The sequence below is a fragment of the Guillardia theta genome (genome assembly GCF_000315625.1).
Source record: "Guillardia theta CCMP2712 unplaced genomic scaffold GUITHscaffold_56, whole genome shotgun sequence".
Classification (NCBI taxonomy): domain Eukaryota; class Cryptophyceae; order Pyrenomonadales; family Geminigeraceae; genus Guillardia; species Guillardia theta.
The window spans coordinates 327,654-348,493 of record NW_005434618.1 but is presented as its reverse complement, the minus strand read 5'-3'; the positions used below and the strand labels follow the sequence as shown (position 1 = coordinate 348,493).

General features: G+C 58.5%; 5 protein-coding genes across 5 annotated transcripts in view; 3 read left to right on the top strand and 2 right to left on the bottom strand.

Moving 5' to 3' along the window:
• Window positions 1-13: 13 nt before the first annotated feature.
• On the top strand, window positions 14-2,096 carry GUITHDRAFT_112067 (hypothetical protein; the record flags this gene model as incomplete). Its single annotated transcript, XM_005828854.1, has 6 exons — window positions 14-1,036; window positions 1,081-1,469; window positions 1,576-1,631; window positions 1,916-1,949; window positions 1,995-2,041; window positions 2,089-2,096. The coding sequence occupies 6 exons, from the start codon at window positions 14-16 to the stop codon at window positions 2,094-2,096; spliced, it is 1,557 nt and encodes a 518-aa protein (XP_005828911.1).
• A 144-nt stretch (window positions 2,097-2,240) lies between these two features.
• On the bottom strand, window positions 2,241-14,820 carry GUITHDRAFT_141667 (hypothetical protein; the record flags this gene model as incomplete). The annotated part of the gene is made up of 12 exons (XM_005828853.1): window positions 2,241-2,313; window positions 2,500-3,574; window positions 3,648-3,787; window positions 3,900-4,093; window positions 4,329-4,457; window positions 4,648-4,778; window positions 4,846-5,005; window positions 5,216-10,792; window positions 10,998-13,514; window positions 13,573-13,725; window positions 13,783-14,418; window positions 14,779-14,820. 12 exons carry the CDS (start codon window positions 14,818-14,820, stop codon window positions 2,241-2,243), a joined length of 10,827 nt encoding a protein of 3,608 aa, XP_005828910.1.
• Window positions 14,821-15,329: 509 nt separating this feature from the next.
• GUITHDRAFT_88278 (hypothetical protein) lies at window positions 15,330-16,867 on the top strand (the record flags this gene model as incomplete). The annotated part of the gene is made up of 3 exons (XM_005828852.1): window positions 15,330-15,631; window positions 15,687-15,807; window positions 15,866-16,867. Exons 1-3 carry the CDS (start codon window positions 15,342-15,344, stop codon window positions 16,865-16,867), a joined length of 1,413 nt encoding a protein of 470 aa, XP_005828909.1. The 5' UTR covers window positions 15,330-15,341.
• Window positions 16,868-17,402: 535 nt separating this feature from the next.
• On the top strand, window positions 17,403-17,876 carry GUITHDRAFT_112064 (hypothetical protein; the record flags this gene model as incomplete). Its single annotated transcript, XM_005828851.1, has 1 exon — window positions 17,403-17,876. One exon carries the CDS (start codon window positions 17,403-17,405, stop codon window positions 17,874-17,876), a length of 474 nt encoding a protein of 157 aa, XP_005828908.1.
• Window positions 17,877-18,267: 391 nt separating this feature from the next.
• GUITHDRAFT_112063 (hypothetical protein) overlaps window positions 18,268-20,840 on the bottom strand; it is a gene marked incomplete at both ends in the record, with an annotated part of 5,341 nt that continues 2,768 nt past the window's right edge. The window contains 16 exons of the mRNA XM_005828850.1: window positions 18,268-18,329; window positions 18,405-18,489; window positions 18,552-18,608; window positions 18,660-18,701; window positions 18,748-18,804; window positions 18,859-19,025; window positions 19,423-19,601; window positions 19,650-19,723; window positions 19,822-19,875; window positions 19,928-19,981; window positions 20,034-20,093; window positions 20,152-20,226; window positions 20,273-20,326; window positions 20,375-20,440; window positions 20,631-20,674; window positions 20,725-20,797. Coding sequence (XP_005828907.1) covers window positions 18,268-18,329; window positions 18,405-18,489; window positions 18,552-18,608; window positions 18,660-18,701; window positions 18,748-18,804; window positions 18,859-19,025; window positions 19,423-19,601; window positions 19,650-19,723; window positions 19,822-19,875; window positions 19,928-19,981; window positions 20,034-20,093; window positions 20,152-20,226; window positions 20,273-20,326; window positions 20,375-20,440; window positions 20,631-20,674; window positions 20,725-20,797 — 1,203 coding nt within the window. The remainder of the gene's footprint in view (window positions 18,330-18,404; window positions 18,490-18,551; window positions 18,609-18,659; window positions 18,702-18,747; window positions 18,805-18,858; window positions 19,026-19,422; window positions 19,602-19,649; window positions 19,724-19,821; window positions 19,876-19,927; window positions 19,982-20,033; window positions 20,094-20,151; window positions 20,227-20,272; window positions 20,327-20,374; window positions 20,441-20,630; window positions 20,675-20,724; window positions 20,798-20,840) is intronic.

The following is a 20,840-nucleotide window of genomic DNA, read 5'->3' as shown; positions in this document are numbered from 1 at the left end:
CTCATTGAACACGATGAGTCCGCATGGCTTCTGGCTCGTCTTCCTCTCTCTGTTCATTTCTGTGACTGGAACCTTTGCCATTGTCTGCAACCCAGGATACGAGGTGAAGGTGTTGCTGAACGGAACATCCTGCGTGGCATGTGGGGTGAACATGTACAGTACAGGAACGACATGCTTAGCCTGTCCTTCACACTCTTCCACGAAGGGGCTCGGGCAACAGGGAGCGTGCATCTGCGATGGAGGCTACCAAGCGCTGTTGGACACGAGCACCAACATTCCCGTCTCTCCTCTCACATGTACGGACATCAACGAGTGTCTCTCGCCCTCAGCCTGCGACGTTCACGCCACGTGCTCCAACACCATCGGGAGCTACACCTGCACGTGCAGCGCCGGCTACTCGGGCGACGGCCTCTTGTGTCAGAACGTCAACGAGTGCACCCAGGGGGTGTGTGACCCCAAGGCCAACTGCACCGACACGCAGGGAAGCTTCATCTGCGTGTGTCCTACCGGGTACTACGATCTGAGCCTGAAGGACCCCAACATAGGTCAGGGAAGGATCTGCAAGGAGTACGGGTTGTACTTCGAACCCATCGACAACTTGGTCGGGAAGGTTGGTCAGCCAGTAGTGGTTCCGTTTGTGATCGGCAACTATGATCCTAACTACGTCTTTTCCTCCTCCTTGTCTGTGGTCGTCATCGCTCCAGACAGTGTGACAGTGAGCAAGGAAGTGGCTCAGTCCAACGGGTTCCTTCGCCTCACTCCTGCAGTGATCGGGACCTTTCGCATCAACATAACAGTCTCGGACATCAACACGAAGCCTGGCCTTGTTTCCTTCACTCTCACTTCTACTGTTCTTACCCCCTTCTTCGACAACGTCCCTCCTGCCAACACCTTCCAGGACCTCAAGACGACGAGCGGCACCCCGACGTTCCCGCACACGTTCAGAGTTGGGCACGAGGACGCCAACCGTCTCGGGGCCCTGACGATCCGAGCGACCTCGGGGAACCTGACGGTGGTGCCGGACAACTGCTGCGAGGTACGCGAGAGAGGCGGGCCTACCTTGCTCACCCGCTGTGACAGAACACGTCGACCTTCCGCGAGATCGGGGGGATCTTCTTGAACTTCACCACTGAGAGGGTCCAGATGATCTACAACGGCAACACCGTGTATGCCAGGAACGTGATGGTCGTCATCAACCCACGCGGCATCGCCACGTCTACAACCGGAGTCGACCTCCGGTTCTTCCTCACTGACACCCAGCAGAACATCGTGATCGCCGCCTCTATCAAGCTGTACGTCTACCCTCGCCCCTCCATCACGACCTTCTGCACCTACGACGTGCAGGAAACGGACACCTTGATCTCCATCTCCAACCTGTTCGGCATGCACTGGATGACCCTCTTCATGCTCAACAACAACTCCATCACCCACCCCGATAGGGTCCTGCCGGGCTCGCGCATATCCATCGGGTTCGCCCAACGGAGAGGGAGGGAGGGAGGGAGGGAGGGAGGGAGGGAGAGGAAGGCGAGGGAGAGGGAGGAGGAGGGAGGAGGGAGGATGGTTACAAGCTGGCAGGCGTCCGTACATCGTGAAGGGCGACGATTCCATCTACTCCATCGCTACTCGCTTTGGTTCCCGCTCCCTCCCACCTTTCCCCAAGAAAACTCCTTCTCCTCCTTTTCCTGCCCTCCTGCCCTTTTTCCCTATTCCTCACATTCCTTCAGGAACCACCTGGCAATCCGTGATGGCCACCAACCCAGGTAGGAAGGATTCTCCTCCTGCTCCTGCTCCTGCTCCTGCTCCTGCTCCTGCTCCTGCTCCTGCTCCTGCTCCTGCTCCTGCTCCTGCTCCTGCTCCTGCTCCTGCTCCTGCTCCTTCTCCTGCTCCGACTCTCACACTGACTCTGAGCGGACAGACACGGTTCCAGATGAGAGAGCTATCTTTGCTGGGTCGATGCCTCTGCCCTCCTGCCCTCTTCCTCACCCTCCTTGCAGGCAACTCTTGTGCATCGCACCGGACCTGGCGTTCCTCTCCTGCATGGGTAAGGGAGGGAAAGGTGCTCTCGTTTGCTCCTCACGCTCTTGGCAGAGCAATGAGGTAGAAGACCAGAAGAAGGAAGAGAGGGGGAGGAGACGAGGTCAGCGGGGGAGGGGAGGACAGAGTGGGTGGAGGAGGAGGAATGTGGAAACAATTATTTACAAGACTTGGTGAAACATTCTCCACATCAGCTTCTTCCTCCGCTAGAACCGAAATGGGAAAATGTCAGTTGCTGTCAGAATGACAAGAGCCCCGTCCGCTTCGAGAGTCAGTGACCTGTACAAGGATATGCAAGTCAGAGTTACGGAAGAAGAGGGAGGCGAAGTGGGAGAGAGGGAAAGGGAGGAGGAGGAGGAGGAGGAGGAGGAGGAGGAGGAGGAGGAGGAGGAGGAGGAGGAGGAGGCAGGGGAAGGGGACGGAGGGAAGTATGGCATCACGGAGGGAAGGGGTTTTGCTGCTGACCTCCCTACGTGGACCGAAGACTCGATCCAGGAGGCGAGGAGGGCGAAGGAGGAGGAAATCGTCTCCTCGCTCCCCACTGTCACCCTCATCCTCCCGCCTTCGCTCGTGTGGAAGATCTTGGCCGTCACTCCCGCCCTCGCGCAGATCTTCTCAGCTGGCGTCCAGCTGGAGCAGGAGACGCCATCGCACGTCTCGACCAGCAAAAAGTCGCCGCAACCCGACGAGTTTGCGCCCTGGAGCTCGTTGACGATAAACGAAACGACGCTCCCGTTGCTCGCCTCCAGGATCCAGCTGCAGGGCCCCTCCATGCTGCTCCCGTTCAGCTTGAGGCTGCTGTAGTTGGTGCCGTTCTGACTCGTCCAGGTGAAGTTGCAGCCCCCGAGGTCGTCGACGGGCTCTTGAAACCAGGAGGCCGAGAACCACGAGTCAACCGCGATGCTACTTGCCCCAGCTGGTACTGAGCTGGCGTTGGTTGCGTTCGACGTGTTGAGGTACGTACTGTTGGCACTAGTAGAGTTGACATCTGACGTATTGAAGGTGGAAGAGTTCGATATGTTGACCTCCAGCTGGCTGGAGCCTGCTGGAGTCTTTTCCGAGCTTGTCAAAATCACATTGACATCGGCCACGTAGGAGACTTTGACTCCCACTCCCGGGCTGGTCGCAAGAAAGAACTTCTCGCGGCCGGCAGGGCAGATCGTGAGCTCCTGCTGGAACGACGAGCAGGAGGAGTCTTGGCACAAACTGATCGAGAGGAAGTTGCCGGTAGCCGAGCAGTTCTCCTGCCCTTGCTGGAAAGTCTCAGCTGAGATGAAGAGGCGGAGCGAGCGGTTGGCGCAGGGGAGCACGGTCCAAGAGCAGTTGCGGGAGACGTTGTGAGGGTGGGAGGCCTCCAGGAGGCCAGTAGGAGCGCGAAGAACCGACCCCGAGGACTCGCAGGTGAAGCGATGGAGGATGGCTTCGGAGAGATTCTGGACGAGGACAGTGCTGAGGGGAGCTGACGTCGAGTCCAGGGAGGAGAAGCAGAGGCCATAGGGGCAGAAGTAGAGAAGAGAGTCGCTGTCCCCGACATCGAGCACTGCAAGAGGTTTCAGAGGGCAGCGGAGCAGGAGGAGCGATGAGCAGCAAGGAGGACGGAGAGAGCAAGGTACCTTGGGAGGACATGACAGCGCTGGTCGAGTCGCTAGAGTAGAGCGACAGGCTCCCGTTGCCGACGGAGAATCTCATCCCCGAGGCGACGCTGAAGATCGAGTCTTCGCACGTGACGCTCTCGTTCGCACCCGCCCTCCTCCTGTTCTTCCTCGTCAGTCCTACCATGGACGCACGACCCTCCTTTCCCCCTCTCTAAGAACCCCTCCTCCCTCCTCCCCTCCCCTCCCCCTCTTCTCCCAGCAGGTGCTCACCTGAGGTATTTCTGCGACCCTCCCGTGCTCATCTTGCTCGACCAGCAGCACTGGTCCATGTAGCACATCCAGAAGTTTCCCAGCAGATCTCCAGCTATCGTCTGCCATACCAGCGAGGAGGAGTTTGCGCCCACAAGGGAGCCGTCGTCCCGGAGGATGACGGAGTCGGAAGGATGCATGTCGTTGTTGTCGAGCTGCGAGTGAGAGAGTCAGGAGCGGAGGGAAGGGGAAGAGGACGAGGAGGATGAATAGGGAGGAGGTGGAGTAGTACCGAGAGCAGGAAAGATAGCAAGATGAGAGGAAGGAGCGAGGAGGGAGCGAGAATGGAGGGAGGGAGGGAGCAGGTAGCAAGGGAACGCAGAGAGCAGGTAGGAGAGGAGGAGGGACAAGGAGGGAGGAGGGGCACTTCGATCAGGATGCTCGATTCACCTGCGGCCAAACTACCGGGCTGGTACCCTCAGATGATGGCGAGAAGACGATCTGAGCCCCTTGGTCGGAGAGTTGGAAGGTGAAGTTGACGAGATCCGTGGGAAGCTCATGGTAACAGATCGAGTTCTCCTATAGAAGGGATCATGGAGAGGAGCAGAAGTAGGAGGAGAGGAGAGGAGAGGAGAGGAGAGCAGAAGATGAGAAAAGATGCGAGGGGAGAAGAGGAGGAGAGGCACGGAAGGAGGGGGAAGGGGAGAAGAGGAGAACAGAGAAGAAAAGAGATAGCGAGAGGAGGAGAGGAGCTGTTGGTACAACTGACCAGTAGGGGGCCGGATCGAGACCTCCATTGGATCTCATCACTTGTGCTGTTTCTGATCTCAAGGGCCCCATCGCTCGTCAGGGAAGCGTAAAACTCGCGATTGTTGCTGACGAGAACATGACTACACCAATCTGAGATGATCGAGTCAATGCACAACCCCGTCCTGCAAACACTTGAAACCTTGAAAGTGCAGCTTACGCTGCTGGTCGCTGTTCAACAGTTGAGTGGAGGTACCAAGGATGCTGGCAGACCCTGACAGAGTCAGGTTGAGAACTTCCTGCCAGCTCACTTGGCTCGTCTCGCCCCAGGGCAGTGGCATGCTGGAGACGTATCCCCACTTGTCAATCTCCTCCCAGACCTGCGCCAGAAGAGCTGAGGGGAGCGGAGGAGGATGGGGAGGAGGGATAGTGAGAGGGGAGGGGAAGGAGGAGGGGAGGGGTGAGAGAGGGGAGGGCGGGGAGGAAGGGGAGAGAGGATGAACGGTAATGGGTGACGGTTGTGTTAGGGGGGAAGGGAGCACAGGGGAGGAGGACTGGGAATATGCGAGGAGGTCAAAACTAGAAGTCACCTGGTACCCGCGGACGAAGGGCAGGGTGAACTCTTGCAGAGTTGTAAGTCGATCGGGGCAGGAGCAGTCGTAGTCGATAACACTGGCCGGGGGGCTGAAGGAACGGGGAGGGCAGGAGCGGCAGACGCCGCAGTCCTGCTGGCAGTTCTTGCTCTTGAAAGTGTTGGGAGGACACGCTTGGCAGCTGAGATTAAGGGGGGAGTAGGCGTAGCCGGGGAGGCAGTACTTGATGTTTGGGATGCACCAGAAGGAGGGGGAGGAGAGAGGGTCCGGTATGCTGACGCACATCTCGTGGACCTGGCAAGGAGAGTCGACGGAGAGCGAGCAGGGGTCCGTGTCGAGCCTGAAGCTCCTCCTGGGACCTGCGAAGGATGGGACTTCTCCTGTGATGAAGTTGAGCTGGGAGATGTTGCCGGCGCCCAGCAGGACTTGCCCTGACCCTCCTGCCTCTGCCCAGCTGGCCTCCTGCATGAGGGGGAGAGAGCTGTCGGTGCCGATCGAGTAGAACACCTTGACGGGCCCAGCAGCCACTTGAGCTGAGAAGATGGCGATGTCGACTGGCTGGGAGGCCTCGTACCCGCAAACATTCACGATCGTGACCGCCTGCGTGTTTGCAAGGACCACCTGCGTCTGGTAGTTTGGCGTGACCAGGACCGAACTGCTAGTCCAGCTCACTCCCACCACCTGCAGCTGATACCCAGCAAACGACACGAGCACGTCCTGCTCGAGAGGAGCGTCCCGCCGGAAGCCCAGCAGCTCGAGCGAGGAGACCTGCAGCTCTTCGTTGCCAGGCGCGTAGTCCCTCGTCACCCACACCTGGACCTCTGACGAGATCACCACCCCGTCGTAGCCCACCGACCCGCCTGTAGCGCGAGCTCCGGAGCTGCTGGAGGAGCAGAGGTTACCGGAGGGGAGGCGGCAGGGCAGTGTGGGCATGGCGGAGCAACGGAAGATCTCTGGCATATGCGGAGCTTGCTTCATAGCTGGGGTCGGGCTGGGTAGGGTGTCGGAGTATGCCATGTTGTTGTAGAAAGTGACCAGTTCCCCGTAGTCAGCGGCCCCAAGGACGCGAGGCCAGACTGCGAGCTCGAGGAGGGACCAGGAGGAAGAAGGGTTGAAGATGAGGGAGAGGCGATCGGCAGCGGGCAGGGAGGACGGAAGGGAATGATCGCCGCTGTAGGAAATCTCCTGGAACGCGATGGAGGTGACGTCTCTGAACACACACACCAGCTTCCACTCGTCGACGGTCATCTGGGACTGCTGGAAGGTCTGCTCATACCACAGGTCAGACTCGTTCTGGTTTCGCACTAGCCGCCATGGCGTCTTGCCGTTGGCGCTGCGGTAGGCAGTGCAGAGGGTAAAGGACTCCTGTAGAAGGCCCTCGGGGAAGAGAATCACTTCAGTCCCCGAGCCCATCACGACCGGCCTGCCCGAGCTCGGGCCCGGCCAGTTGCAGTAGCCTGACTCTACGATCGCGTCCTGACCATTGCCCGAGGTGTCTCTCCATCTCTGCTTCCGCAGCTGGAAGCTGCTGCCTTCATAGCGAGCTGCCCAGGGCGTTAGCGTCCTCCTGTCCTTCAGCTGGACGTCAGGAGGGAAGACCCGTCCCGGCACGTCGTACTGGACGTCCGACTCGAGACTGTCTTTCTTGCCCGCTGCTCGGGTGTAGTAGGCGACTTTGAGGGGCTCAAACGACGCATCCCACCTCTCGCTGATCTCTGCTCCTCTCCATTGGCTGAACCTGGTGACCTCAGAGTAGGCAAGGGGCCGGACGAGGTCGTCGGGGAGTTTGACCGACAGCTCGGAGAAGTTGGCGGAGGAGATCGTGACGTCGTGCGCGTCTAGAGGGGAGAAGGAGCCGAGGCTGGAGGAGTTCTGCAGGAAGGGGAACTGCGCGTCAAGGAAGAGGTTCGAGCCGCTCTCTTGGGACATGAACGTCAGAGTCTTCGCCTGCAGGCCGAACGCCTCCTCCTCCCCTCCCAGCACCAGCTCAGCAGTGCTCGTCCTGTTGGACAGGTACTGCTGGATGTCAAGTATGCTCGTGGGGTCCTGGAGCTGGCACAAAGAGCTGTTGAGGTCCAGGGAGTAGCTCCTGCCCTGGTACAGGTTGCACAGAGGTCCGTTGAGGGTGAACAGCAGGGAGAAGCTTCCAACGTCGCTGACCTCGATGAGAAGGTCGGTGAAGAGGGCGGAGGAGGAGGAGGAGGACACGTCGTGGCAGGAGGATCCTTGGATCTTACCAGCGAGATCCTCCCCGTTGCTGTTGTACAGTGAGACCGCAATCTTGAGGTCCAGGGCTGCTGAGATCCGAGCGCCATTGACATCGAGGAGGAGGAAGTGGAGAGGAGGGAGGAAGAGGGGATGGGCAGAGCAGAGGAGGTGGGGAACGCTGGAGGCGTTCTCGAGGTGGATGCTGACTGGGAGGACGTCGAACGGGTCGCTGGCAACGACGAAAGCAGAGGAGTTGCTGCTGATGACGGCAGTGGTTATCGACAGCTGCAGCTCGAACAGCAGGCGGAGTGATATCCCGGCAATGGGGGCCCGGAGAGAGGAGAAGGTCACTCGGCCGGAGCTCAGCGGGACCTGGGTGGTGCCGTTGAGCTGATCTGCCAGCTGGGCAGGGAGCAGGGAAGCCTTGACAAGCGCGAATGAAGGGTCGGAGACAGTCTCGATTGGCTTGCCTTCGACGTCCAGCACCTCCAAGGTGAAGGAGGAAAGCAGTTCCCCTGACAGGAAGCTGCTGATGCAGTCGGCCTGCGGCACGAGGCGCATGGAGGAAGGGAAGACAGAGAAGGAGGAGGTGCAGTCCGAGCTCCCCGACGAGTTGAGCATCGAGCCCATGGGCTGCCCGTCCACCGCCAGGGTGAATTGGAAGCGGAAGTTGCTGCCGGAGACGTTGAGGATGCGGAGATCCGGGAAGGAGATCGCATCATCCTTGATCAGGGCCGTCCGATGGCCGAGGAGGTACTGAGAGGAGGGAGCGCCGTCGAGGAGGAGGTCGATCTCGATGCTGAAGCTGCCGTCGTCTGCAGAGAGGACAACACCGTTCTGGTCGACGAGGTGGAAGGTGAGCTGGAAGCTCTGCCCGGTCAGGACGTCCCCGGGGCAGCCGTTGGCCTTCAGCGCCGACGGCAGGATGTTGAAGTGAGAGGTTGAGGAGGAGAGGGAGCGGCTGCCGAGCTCGATGCTAAAGGTGAGGGAGAAGTTCCTGCCTGTCAGGTACGCGATCCTCAAGTCCGTGAACTTCGCGCTGTAGCCCTGGGCCCTCTGTATCGTCTGCCCCTCCAAGAACTCGTCCATGACGTGCCCGCTCTTGAGTAGATGCGCCACCACTCGGATGCCCGGGGACGAGACGTTGAGGACGCGGCCGAGCTGATCGAGGAACGAGACAAGGAAGAGAGGGAGGTTGCCGTGGGAGCTGTTGGAGAGGACGGCAGGAGACGTCTGGTACTCAGAGTCCAGCTGGGAAGGATCCAGCTGGATGCTCGCTGGGGCCACGAGGAAACGGTCTGACCTCCCCCTCGTCCTGACGGGGTTGCCGACGACTTGATGGATGAGGTCAAACTCGATGGCGAAGAAGCCGAAGGCTCCACCGACGACAAGGCGGTCGAAGAGGAAGGAGGACCCCAGCTGCCGCGAAGTTTGCCCGGTCAGCTGCCCGCCTGCTGGGGTACAGTCCAGCTCCGTCAGGCTGTCAAGGTAGGAGGAGTCGAGAAAGGAGACGGAGCTGGGGTTCTGCAGGGTTAGTTTGAACGCAATCACTTCCCCGGCAGGGAGGCTGTTGGCGAGCTCGAGGAGGAGGCTGAGAGAGGAGCAGTCATAGATGGCGCAGGTGATGGAAGTGTTGGCGGGGCAGGAGGAGGAGAGGGTGGGGACGGTGCTGCCGCTGCCGCCATACACGACCATGTCCTTGCTCCCCGAGCATGCGATGTCGAGCCCAGCGAGAGTGAACTTGCTACCGGCCGGCATCTCGACGGTGAGGGCAAAGTTGATGCTGATCTCGTTGGACCTTCCTGGGTAGTTTGTCGACTGATGAGCCTGGCCGAAGGGAATGGCTGGGGGGCTCACACGGAACGGTAGCTTGTCTCCTCTGATGGACCAGAGTTGCCCGGCAATCGCTGACGAGTCCTCCTGAAGCTGGTAGGAAGCAACTCTTACCAGCCCCTGAAAGCTGCAGGATACCGAGACGGGTGTGGAGTTCCGAGCTCCTGCAGGGTTGGACACGTTCCAGGCAAACAGCATCACCTCTCCAGCTCGCACGTCCCTGCTGAGGAGGAAGCGGATGCTCGGGCCCGCAGCGTCCACCTGGTAAGAGTCGGAGAGGTCTGATGGGAAGACACTCAAGTCGCTGAGCAAGTCGCCGAGGGTCTCGTTGGAGCCCAGGGAGAAGGTGAAGGTCACCGACGAGTTCACGTTTACCAGGAAGTTGGGTATCAGGGTGATGAAGATGGTGTTCTTGCCTAGAGGGAAGGGGTTCGTCTGAGTGATCTGGGCGGTGGTGAAGCCTGGCGGGTCTATCTGCATGCTGCCGCCGTCCAGTGAGACCAGGTCGATCGTCTCGTAGCAGCTCGAACACGTTCCTGGAGAGATCAAGTTGGCAGCAAGGAGGAACGAAGGCGGAGGGAGGGACTGGGCGTCGTTGGTAGCGCACAAGGAGACGTCGATCGCTTGCAAGGTTGTCAAGTTTGTCAGGAGCGCAAGGGAGACCCTCTCTGGCTCGATCGTCACCGAGACAAGATTCTGAGCGGCCCAGCAGACCTGCGCTAGCTGGAAAACAGCTGAGGAGGAGGTGATGGTGAGCACAGACCCGGCGAGGAGGGGGATGTTGCAGAGGAGGGAGATGGTGACTTTGGCTGGCATGCCCGCATAACTTGTGTTCCTCCTTATGGTGGCCGAGTGAAACCCTGGAGCCTCGACGAGGTAGCGGCCGACCTCGCTGCTCAGGAGCAAGCTGGAGTTGTAGAGATCCGTAGTGGTTTCCAAGGTAACGGACTGGTTGACCCGCCACTTTGGGTTCTCCACTGAGAACGCCACGAAGAGCTCACGCCCCGCACTCAGTGCCATGTCAGTCTGAATGCTCAGCTTCCCTCCGACGACGTCGATGGTGGCGGGCGACGTCACGTTGGTCCCGTTGGCTGCTTTGTAGGACAAGGTCGCGTTGGAGAGGAGAACAGCGTCGGCAAACCCCGTGAGCTGCAAGGTGGCAAGAGCAGCAATCCTGAAGTTGAAGCCTACTCGGAGGATGATTGCTGACGAGGCGGGGTACGGGAAGGAGCTGCTCTGGTACAGCGACAGAAAGGCTACGGAAGCGTTCTGAACGTAGAAAGGGGCGGCATCTCCCGCCACTGACCCGAGGAGGCCGCTGATCGGGCGGTTGTCTGCGGTGAGGCCTTGGACGAAAGTCTGGAGCTGGGGGGAGGCGACTTGCACTGAGACAGCAGAGGGGGGAGACTGGGAGACCGGGTTGACAAGGGAGAAGGAGAGTACGTAACTCCTTCCGCTCACCAGCGAGCTGTAGCCGATGGAGATCGCCGACGCCTGCAGGTCGACCAGGAGGGTCGAGAGGTCGCTGAGGTGCTGCGGGGCCACGTTGACCAGGGACAGGCTCTGCTGGAGAAGGTGCTGGGAAGGCCCAGCAGTGTCAGCTGGCCGCCGGCATCTTGGAAGTTGGGCACGAGGGTGATGAGTACTTGGTTGTCCGCCCCCGGCCAGGGGAACTCTGCCCGATGTCAGCGACGGACATGCGAGGAGCGTCGATGCTCATGGGGGCCCTCGGACCCACCCCCTTCTCCATCAGGCTGGGGGGTATGACGACCCCCCCGTTGGCCTCCACGACCACAGCCGGTGACTCCTGGGCTACCATGGAGTTGCGGGCGCAGAGGGTGAAGTTCAGCTCCTGCCCAGCTGCCAGGGTGACGTCATCCCTCAGCTGCACTGCCAGCTCACCGATCCCTTGCTTCCAGGACGTGCTCTTGAACCACATCGAGGACAAGTCGTTGCCATGGGAGTCGACCAGCCTGACGCCTGTCTGCGACCGCAAGTTCAATCCTGACAGCCCTGAGACTGTGATGCTCGCCCCCTGGCCTCCCAGCAGATCCACGTTGGCACGAAGCTCCACTGAGAGGCAGTTGGGATGACCCGGCCATGAAGAGTTCTGAGAGATCCTCTTGATGTCAAAGGATGCTGCGCTGACGCCAAAGATCGGATAGTCCAGCTGCCTCTCGACCAGGCTCCCAGCAAAGGACGTCGAGAGCGTGAGGAGCCTGGGAGGGTAGTAGTCGACCTCACACGAGGAGTTCCTGAGGGTTTGCTTGCAACGAGTCTCGCAGCTAACAAGTGACGCGCCGACGTACAACTGGTCGACGGCCTCGAGCTCCCACGATCCCGACATATCTCTCAAGATCGGACGGACGACAACCGGTGGCAGCGGGCGGCCCACCAGCGCCAACAGGCTGCAGTTGATGCTGGGAAAGTTGTTGAAGTCGCATTCGTTGGTGAGGTTGCTGCTCAGGGAGTTGGGCCACAGGCGGAAGGTCGTAGATCTCAGCACGAAGCTCGCCATGCTCGGGACTGTGTAGTTGGCCACAAGCACGTAGCAGGAGCCGATGATCCCAAAGATGGTCAGGTCAGAGAATTCAGCCTTGCCCGAGGTAAGATTGAGCTCCTTCCGTCCGTGAAGGTTGGGGAGCGGAGGAGCGGAGGAGGGAGAGGATGAAGGAGCAGCGCATGGTCCAGACTCATCGCGGTACAGCTGGACGCTCACAAGGCCAAACTTGTCAGCTGACCCCGTCAGGCCACTCAGGACGTCGCCGTTGGCCCCTTGGACTTGCACCACCACGGTCGGAAGGAGTTCTCCTTCGAGGAGGTTGGTGGGGAGAGGAAACTGAAAGCTGATGTTGTACGGAAGGACTCGAAAGGCGTTGGACTGGTAAGGCCCGTAAGTCTGGCCGGAGAACAGGCACGTGAGGGTGTAGTTGAGCCGGTAGGTTCCGATGCAGGAGGGAGAGGATGACAGCAACTGAAGGCCGCTGAAGGTGACAGATGTCCCAGTGATGTTTCTCTTGGTTGTGCCTTGCAGGCTGGACTCGCTGCCCAGGTCTTCACTCGCAACGAGCACCAGGGAGACTTCAAAACCGTCGGCTGGGATCAAGTTGATCATGGCGAAGGTCACGAGAGACACTGAGGCTTGAAAGGATCCACCGCAGTTGAAGTCGGAGACCTCTTGAATCTGTACGCCTCTCGGTATCATGTCAAATAGGGGAGTCACAGCACGTTGTGTGACAAGAGACGACGACGTTGCGGCGCTAAGGAACGCAGCATTGATGTTCAAGACAAACAGCAGTTGGTACTCAGAACCAAGTTCATCGAAGACTCTCAGGTTGTTGAACTTGACATCCTGTAGTCCAGTGAAGATAAGTTTGGGAGTCGAGCTAAAGGCCGTTGGCCGGCGGATTCCATGGCGAAGCAAGGATACTTCTATCTCAAAAGCGTCTGTGTTGAAGAAGCGCAGGTTGGACAGGCTCGAACCGATCATACGGATGGAGATCTGAGGGAAGGTCTGGTCCTCGTAGAGATACTTCGGCCAAGTGCTCTCAACGATGGAGATCCCTTGAGGATAGACAACAAACGTGGCCGTTTGCGTGCAGAGCGGGAGGATCGAGTTTTGATTGCTGAGGCAGACCTTGAAGACATAGCCCGTTCCCGCCGTCCCGAGAATTTTGAGGTCTGCAAAGAGGGACTTAGCGGACTCGACATACTGGGTTGTCGTTCCTCCCAGATACTGAAGGTTAAGGTTCTGGTTGGAGTTCAAGAGCTCTATGTCCAGAATGAAACCATCGGTCTCCACCACCACGAGAGTCGTCAGGGGCATGGCGCTATCGACTAGCGTTACAGACATCGTGCTCACTGACTCGTCGACAAGCACGTTTCCAGAGCTCCAGTCGATTTGCAGTGTGTCGGGAAAGAGCCCGAGCTGAAGGGGATACTGCAACGAGCTCTGCTGATAGAAGTCCCGAATCTGTTGATTGACAGCAGAAACCACAGACACTTGATCCAGGTAAAACACAAGTACAAACCTGGAGCCAACCAGACCGTTTGCTCTGATGCTCGAGAAACTTGCGACACCAGCATCAATCGCAACTACTGTCTCACCATAGATCGAGCCCTTGAGCTGCCCATCGCCGACATCGAACACCTTGACTGACACATTGAACTTGTCCTTCATTTGGATATCACTGTGTGCCACTGCACAGAAACGTCCGCATGCCGCTTGACCGGCGGGCAGTGTGATAGGCAGGCTCTGAATGACTAGGTTAGTACAAGACCAGCAACAGCAAATCAACAAGAAGCGTATCTACCTGTCGAGCAAAGTCAGCAGTGAACTGCATATTAGGCACAACAGTGTATTCATTGCTGTTTGGAATATCTCGATTGAATCCCAGGAAGCTTCCGATGGAGCCGCTTGCACTGAAGATAACCCTCCAACCCTCGAAGGCAACGTTGATGACCACCTGACATTGGCATCCACTTCAGCGTAACATGCCCACGAACGCTCAACGTTCAAATACCTTATCTTGGACTTTGGTGAAAGAAAACAGGTCGACAGCAATACCCAGGTCTTCAAGTTTCAATCGCAGTTCCGAGTTAACACCATCAATCGAGTAGAATCCTTCGGTGAACGCAATCTGATAGGACTGATAGTTGTCTTCAAAGAAGAAGAGACTGTTGTTAATCCTCGCTGACACAGCCCGTGTGAAATCCGTTGATCTCATCTGCACATTCAGCGTATCGAAGGTTTGCCCGACATAGTAAAACAGATCCTGTGAGTCGGGTCTCAGGAACTCACCGATGAAAGTGATTGGGTTCGTTCCAAACACTACTGTTTCACCACGGAAGTACGCGCTGAAAGTGATAGTGTAGTTGGAACCGATTTCCAGCGCATCGAGCTGCAAGTTGTCGAAGACAATGTCCTTCGATGCCAAGATCTCCACAGCTGTCACCCCACTCAGGCTCTTCTTCATGCCATCCTTCCACAGCTGCGCCGTCACCACGACTGATGCTAGGACTTCGGGAGGGCCCCCGTTCTCGAGAAAATTGAGGGTGATAGAGGGAAAGGGATTCCTCACACAATGGAGAACACACAGCCCTGACGACTGATTTCGGGCTTTCAAGCTTGTGCCGAAAGAGCATGGTTCAGAGGTATGCTGTAAACTGAGGGAGAATCCAGCCGAACCTTGGGCAGGAACAAGGTTGACTGTTGTGATGTGTCAGTAAACATAAATAACCGGCACCAGTACCTATGAGTGTGTAAATGATGAAGACGCAGCTTGACCATGGATGGGCCATGTGAAAGAGTGTTGGAAAATTCACTCCCCAACCTTGTAAAAATGAAAGCATCATCAGCACCATAGCAGAAAAACTCCAACAGCAGCGCAGTCAATCCAAAGATCTCATGTATGCAATCAACTTGCCAAGAGAGCCCACAAGGAGAGGCTGTCTTCCACATGGTCTCCTCCCCATCAGACTGTTCCGCATGATCTCCCTCTCTCCCGCCGCCTTCTTACCGCCATCGTCCTCTTGTCTTTCTCCATGTCGCGTCCATCCATCACGCTTGTCAAAGGTAGGACCCCACCCCACTCACCTCAGTCACCTCATGTGACCCCCCATCTACTCACCCCCCAATATCCCTTCCCATACCCCTGTTCCTCCCATCCCCGACGTCTAGTGTCCAAGGGGCAGTACCAAATGAACCCCCCGGCAAGCAGGCCCGGGGAGGGGGGGCGGGCTGGCCCGGCGCAGGACTCAAAAGTCTAGTAGGAGTCGGGCCTGCGCAGTCCGCCACCTAGTACAAAAGAACTTTAAGTTGTTTGCTGAATTCGAAGTTGAAGACCGTTTCTGCCCGGTGATCTTTACTCAAAGTTAAGTTAAAGATCAGTACGAGGACAATCAGTGATCAGTCAGTGGATCTCTAAACGGCCCACCAGATGAGTCCCGGAACCTGGCGTACTACCGGGCTGCCGCCGGGGAGTAGTAGGAGTCGGGCCTGCGCAGTCCGCCGACTCGGAAGTTCGAATGGGGTAAGAGTGGGGAGGAGGGACATTCGTTGACTTCATACAAGCAAGGAGGGATGGCAACAGGGCAGGAGGGAGCCTTGATCCCGCTCGTAGCGCTTGTCCTCGTGGACATGGTGGGAGGCTGGCGAACCTCCTTGATCTCCTCCTTGCCCTTACACTCCTCCTCCTTTCCCTCCTGCTCCTCCTCGTTCTCCCCTTCCTTCATGCCCGCCCTGTCAAGTGGTAGACCATATGTTTCTTCAGTCGTTGTATCGAATAAGCGAGCTTCGCCGAGCAAAGGAGAGCGCATGTTCTTCAGCACCCCAGATATTAACAACCTCTTCCTGGCTGATAGCAAAGAAAGGTGAGTGGTTCATTCATGATGAGGGAGACTAACAGCAGAACGATCGGTGCGGCAGGTTTTTCAACCCTGTGTGGTACCCTTACTTCGCCAGGAAGACACACATGGAGAAGCTCACTTTCCCTTCCTCATCGCTTTTTGGTGGCAAACCTCCCACGGACATGTGGATGTTAGAGCAGGTGAGGGTCTCGGCACCGGAGAGGTTCATCCATGGTGTGTTCTGATCGGGGAGAGCAGGCGATAGGATTCCTCAACATCTCAGTGAACATCAGGATGACGGCTGTGAGGCTCGAGGACGGCTCTATCCTCGTCCACAACCCCATCGCTCCCACTGGTGAATGCCTCGACATGGTTCGCTCCCTGGGAGACGTGAAGCACATCGTCCTTGGTTCGACCGCCCTCGAGCACAAGTTCTTCTGCCGCTCCTTTGTCGACAAGTTCCCGCAGGCCTCCTTCTATGCCTGCCCCGGCGTCTTCAACTACGTGCCGGGGCTCACCAACCTCATGCCTGCCGGCCTCGGTCTCTTCGTCGACCTCGTCCGGCCCATCAGGATCGACGGCTGGCTGACCAACAACTTCCAGCAGGCAATTCTCAACGGGGTAACCTACCCCGCCAGCCCCGTTCCTCCCTGGGCGAGGGAGATCGAGCACGAGCTTCTCTTCTTCGATGCCCCGCAGTTCGCAAACGCCGCCGAGGCTGCTCTCTTCCACAAGAGATCCAAGACGCTGCTGGTCACGGACAGCCTGACGTACATTAGCAGCACCAAGACTGACTGGATCACCGAAACAGGGGCAAGGGACCGGAGGGCTCCGTTTAACCTCTATCCCAAGGAGTGGAGCCCGGCAAGGAAGAAGGCCATGGATCAGATGCAGATCTACACCATCCAGACTCCCTACAAGGACGAAGACTTTGACAAGCTCACCGACAAGCTCTACGTCTGCCCTCAGCTGAGGCTGTTCGTGTACGAGACCGACCCCGAGCTGGCCAGGAGCTGGGTGAAGAGGGTGCTGAGGTGGGACGTGAAGAGGATCATCCCCTCTCATTTCGACGCTCCCGTAGAGTGCTCCAACAAAGACATCCTGAAGGCGTTCTCCTTCATCTTCGACCGCCAAAACTCTCAACAGGATGCACCCCTGCCCGACGATCACTGCCTGGGCGTGCAGAAGGCTGTCCAGATCCTCCTGCGCCGGTCGCTCTTCAGGTGTGCGGGCCCTGCTCCCTGCTCCCCTTGCTCTTGACTTCTCTCCCCCGCAGAGATCGCTTGCAATCAGGGAAGGTGCAGAAGCTGGAGTACGCGCAGGTCAGCAGCGTGTGTGCTGAGACGACAGGCTGAAGTTCTTCATACAGGTGGAGGAGGGAGGGAGGGAGACAGGGCTGATCGAGTTGCCCCTTATCGGCCTCACAAAAGTTTAAAAGTACAGGCGCCGCTCATTGCCTCGCGCTTCTCCTTCCTCCCCCTACCCCTACTCCTCCCCCTCCCCCTCCTCCTCCTCCTCCTCCTCGCTTGTCCGTCAGCTGGACCTCGTTGTAGACGTCGTAGACGGCTATCTTCTTTGACAGCTCCGAGAAAGTCCAGGCGCCCTCCCTCCCATCCGCCCTGCTCGTGCAGTCAGAGACCAGATGGAGCATGCAGCGACTCGGGGATCATGAGGTGAACGATGAGCGGGGGAAGGGGGATACAGACGCGGGAAGGACGCAAGGGTGGGGGAGGGAGGAAGGGTGTTGAAGAGGACTAGGATACAAGGGACAAGAGGCCAGGATGAGGGATGGACGATGGATGCAGACGACATAGCGAGGCAGGCAGGAGGGAGCGGTGAGGAGGAAAGGAGGCCAGGGGATGTTGAAGATGAAGATCCACCGGACGGGGAGGTAGCCTCCTTGCAGACGACACCCGATGAAGTCCTGCATCCTCCGGTCATCGACATCGATACTTGTCAGGTGAAGTACCTTGACGAGTCGCAGCTCGCGTTCCCTACCGACCACCTGGACCTCCCCATCCTGAGAGGAAAGAAGCCACTGGAACCGGGAGTCTCCTTCCTCCCCTCCAGCGTAGCCCCCCTCAAGGATCAGACTCCTCCCCTCCTTCCCCTCTCTGCGCACGATCCTCAAGTTGGAGACCGCTGGCTCGCCCGGGGTCACTTGGGGGCTGAGGAGGCGAAACTCTGCGGACTTCTCGCTGTCGAGGCTGTTGAAGGCTTCCGGCACGCGGACGAGGGCGACGAGGTTGTGCGAGATGTCGTCGCGTGAGGGCGAGTAGCTGGAGGAGGAGGAGAGATGGACTTGCTCATCCACACTGCGACCCGCAGGCTCCTCGCTCCCTCCTCGCTCTCCTCGTCCCCCTGATCCTCCTCGTCCTCCTCCTTTCGCTCCTCCCAGTGCGGCCTCGGCCTGAGAGTGCGCTGCTTCCTCGTCCTCCTCCTCGCCCCGCACTCGATACCAGTCGACAGAAAACTCTCGAGGCTGGAGGAGGATCCCACCGCTGTGGACCTCGAGCTGGAGGAGACTTCCCTCCTCTGCCAGGCCCACCAGGTCGCAGGTGATTGAGGCGTCCAGCTCGCCATCGCGAGGAGGAGCGAACAGGGAGTGACACGTCACGACGCCACCGACATGCTCCACCGGGTCCGGATCAAAGAGAGCTTCACATCCCAACGGGCTCGAGCGACTCGCAACGGCCAGGGAGCTCGCCCGCTCCATCGCTTCCTGGACGGGATCAGCGTCAGGGATGAAGGGAGCACACGACCAGCACACGTGAACCTGCGGCTCCTCTCTCGCTACCTCCAGCACGTCCCCACTTGCCACTGTTGGGCATCTCAGAGTGAGCAAGAGAAGGCAGAATCTGCAGACCTTCCGCCAGCCTTGACTGTCGCCGCAAGATGAAAGAAGAAGAAGCATCAAGGCAGGAGGACAAGAAATGCACTTCACCTGCTGCACTTGTTCGTGCCTCGAGGATCGAGGAGCATCCGATGGACTCGTCGGATCCTGCGACGCAGCAGACCATCATCGCAGCAGTAAACGACTCGCACAAGAGACCTTCTCTGCGAGGACGCGGGAGGACGCAACCCAGTAGCTCCTCTGCTGCAACATCAGAAGTCGCTCCTGCCCTGCGAGGCTCATTCACCTGCACGGGAGGGAAGCTGCTGCTACGAGCCTGCAGCTCGACCCACAGGCGATTTCCCTTGCAGAGCCGTCAGCTGGAGAGCAGGCTGGAGGAGAGAAGGACAAGAGCTACCAAGGTCTCTGCTGGGATGAGGAAGGAGGAGGAAGGGGTCTCCTCTGCCTGCGAGTCGATGGGAGGCAGATGCTGATGCAGCATCACGAGCCGTTGACGATCCGGCACTTTCATCGCCTCCTCCCCATCCACCTGTTTGAACCAGCGGACACTCAGGCTCTTCTGCCCTGCCAAGGGAGCGTGACGCTGAGACGTGGCAGGATGCAGAAGCTTGCCTGCCGCTTCCTCCTTCCACCTCCAGCGAACTTTGGCGAGTGCACCGACCGTGAAGGGACCGAGGAGCTGCAGTAGAAGGTGAGGGAGAAGACCCAAGAGGAGAGGAGAGGCGAGGCGAGGCGAGGCGAGGAGAGGAGAGGAGAGGCGAGGCGAGGCGAGGAGAGGCGAGGCGAGGCGAGGAGAGGAGAGGAGAGGAGAGGAGAGGAGAGGAGAGAAGAGGAGAGGAGAGAAGAGGAGAAGCAGGATTTGAGGAAGAGGATTAGGAGGTGAACCTCTAGCGAGTGAATCACGTTGGAGGCTGCAGGATACGAACCAAGTCAGCGACAGAGATCTCACCTCCTCCATCACCTTTCCGCACTCTGCACGTGTAGGCAAAGGCCTTCGACTCTGCGCGACATCGGAAATCCTCTGAGCAGGGAGCATCCTGCGACAGCGCCTCTAGCTCCTCCAACGAGAGCGGAAGCCAGTTGGTACAGGAGCAAGTGCTTTCTGCTTTCAGGGTGAAGTCTTCGTCCTCCTCCTTGACCCTGAGGGGCGGGGATCAGCACAGCAGCAGGCCATGGCGTCGCACTCACGTGTACTCGTCCCCCGAGCCATCGGAGATCTCTTGCTTGTTGCCCAGGTCGTCGACTCGATACCAGCGGACAGTCTGCAGAGAGATCAGGTGGGGAGTGAGCGCGAAGCCGACGGTGCCTGCGAGAGGATGGGGCAGGTGAGCCGCTGGCTGTCTGTGGAGATCAGCTGAACCATCTTGTTGCGCATGCTGATCAGACTTGCAAGCAGGGAGCCGAATCCGATGCACTTTGGTCTACACGTGAGGACGACCCCCTCCCCCTTCACACCCGGAGCAAACCTCTCTCAACTCCTCCGGCAGCTTGTGCAAGAGCCATTCGGCGCCTTGAAGTGCCTGGCCAGTGTCATGTGAGGAGACCACTCATGTACCCTTCGAGGCAGCTTACTCGCGCAACGGACTCCGAAGCATTCACATCCCTGCTCACTCCCTCCTTTCTGATCAGAGCCTGTGGAAGCATCACCGCTGTCAAGGGGTGAAAGTAGCAGGACAGTCGCTGCCGTCACCTTTGACAGATTTCTCGTGATGTCCGACTCGAGCGTCTCCACTTGGTCCCGCAATGCCGCTACGTGTTTCTTGATCTGCCCCGCTCGTTACGTTGCCGTTACTCGTCCGTAGACCTCGCACCTCGAAGTACGAAATCGGTTTCCACCTGAAGTCGAACGAAACTTTCTGTCCGATCTGCAAGGAGCCATGTGATCGGAAGGTACACAAGACCTTCCAAGTTACCTCAGCATGGCCATTTCCATGGATTCCCTCCAAATGAAACGCTTGATGCCTCCTTGCTGCACCAACCTGTTCATCTTCGTTGTCACCATTACACATCCCCACTGATCTGCCTCCTCCTCCTCCTCCTCCTCCACCAAAACCTTCAGTCACAGGGCGGTTGATGCAAAGTTTCCTCTGAGCAGGGCGCAATTATCCCCAGCTCAGCCTTGAAGCTCTTCCCGGGCTCACGGCAGCTATGCAGTGGATCTCTACCCACCCGAGTCAGCGAGTCAGCCTTGGAGTCAGTTCCCCCTGCAGCCCCTGCTTCGGAAGACTCAGAGCCCCCAGCGGCGCCTGCACTGCCTCATGACCCAAGGAAAGAGCAGAGGCGAGGCTGGTGATGCGATCGCATTTTACTATCAAGTTATGGGTTTCAGTGATGGCCTGTACTACTCAGAACATATGAATCATAGGTGAATTTGGATTG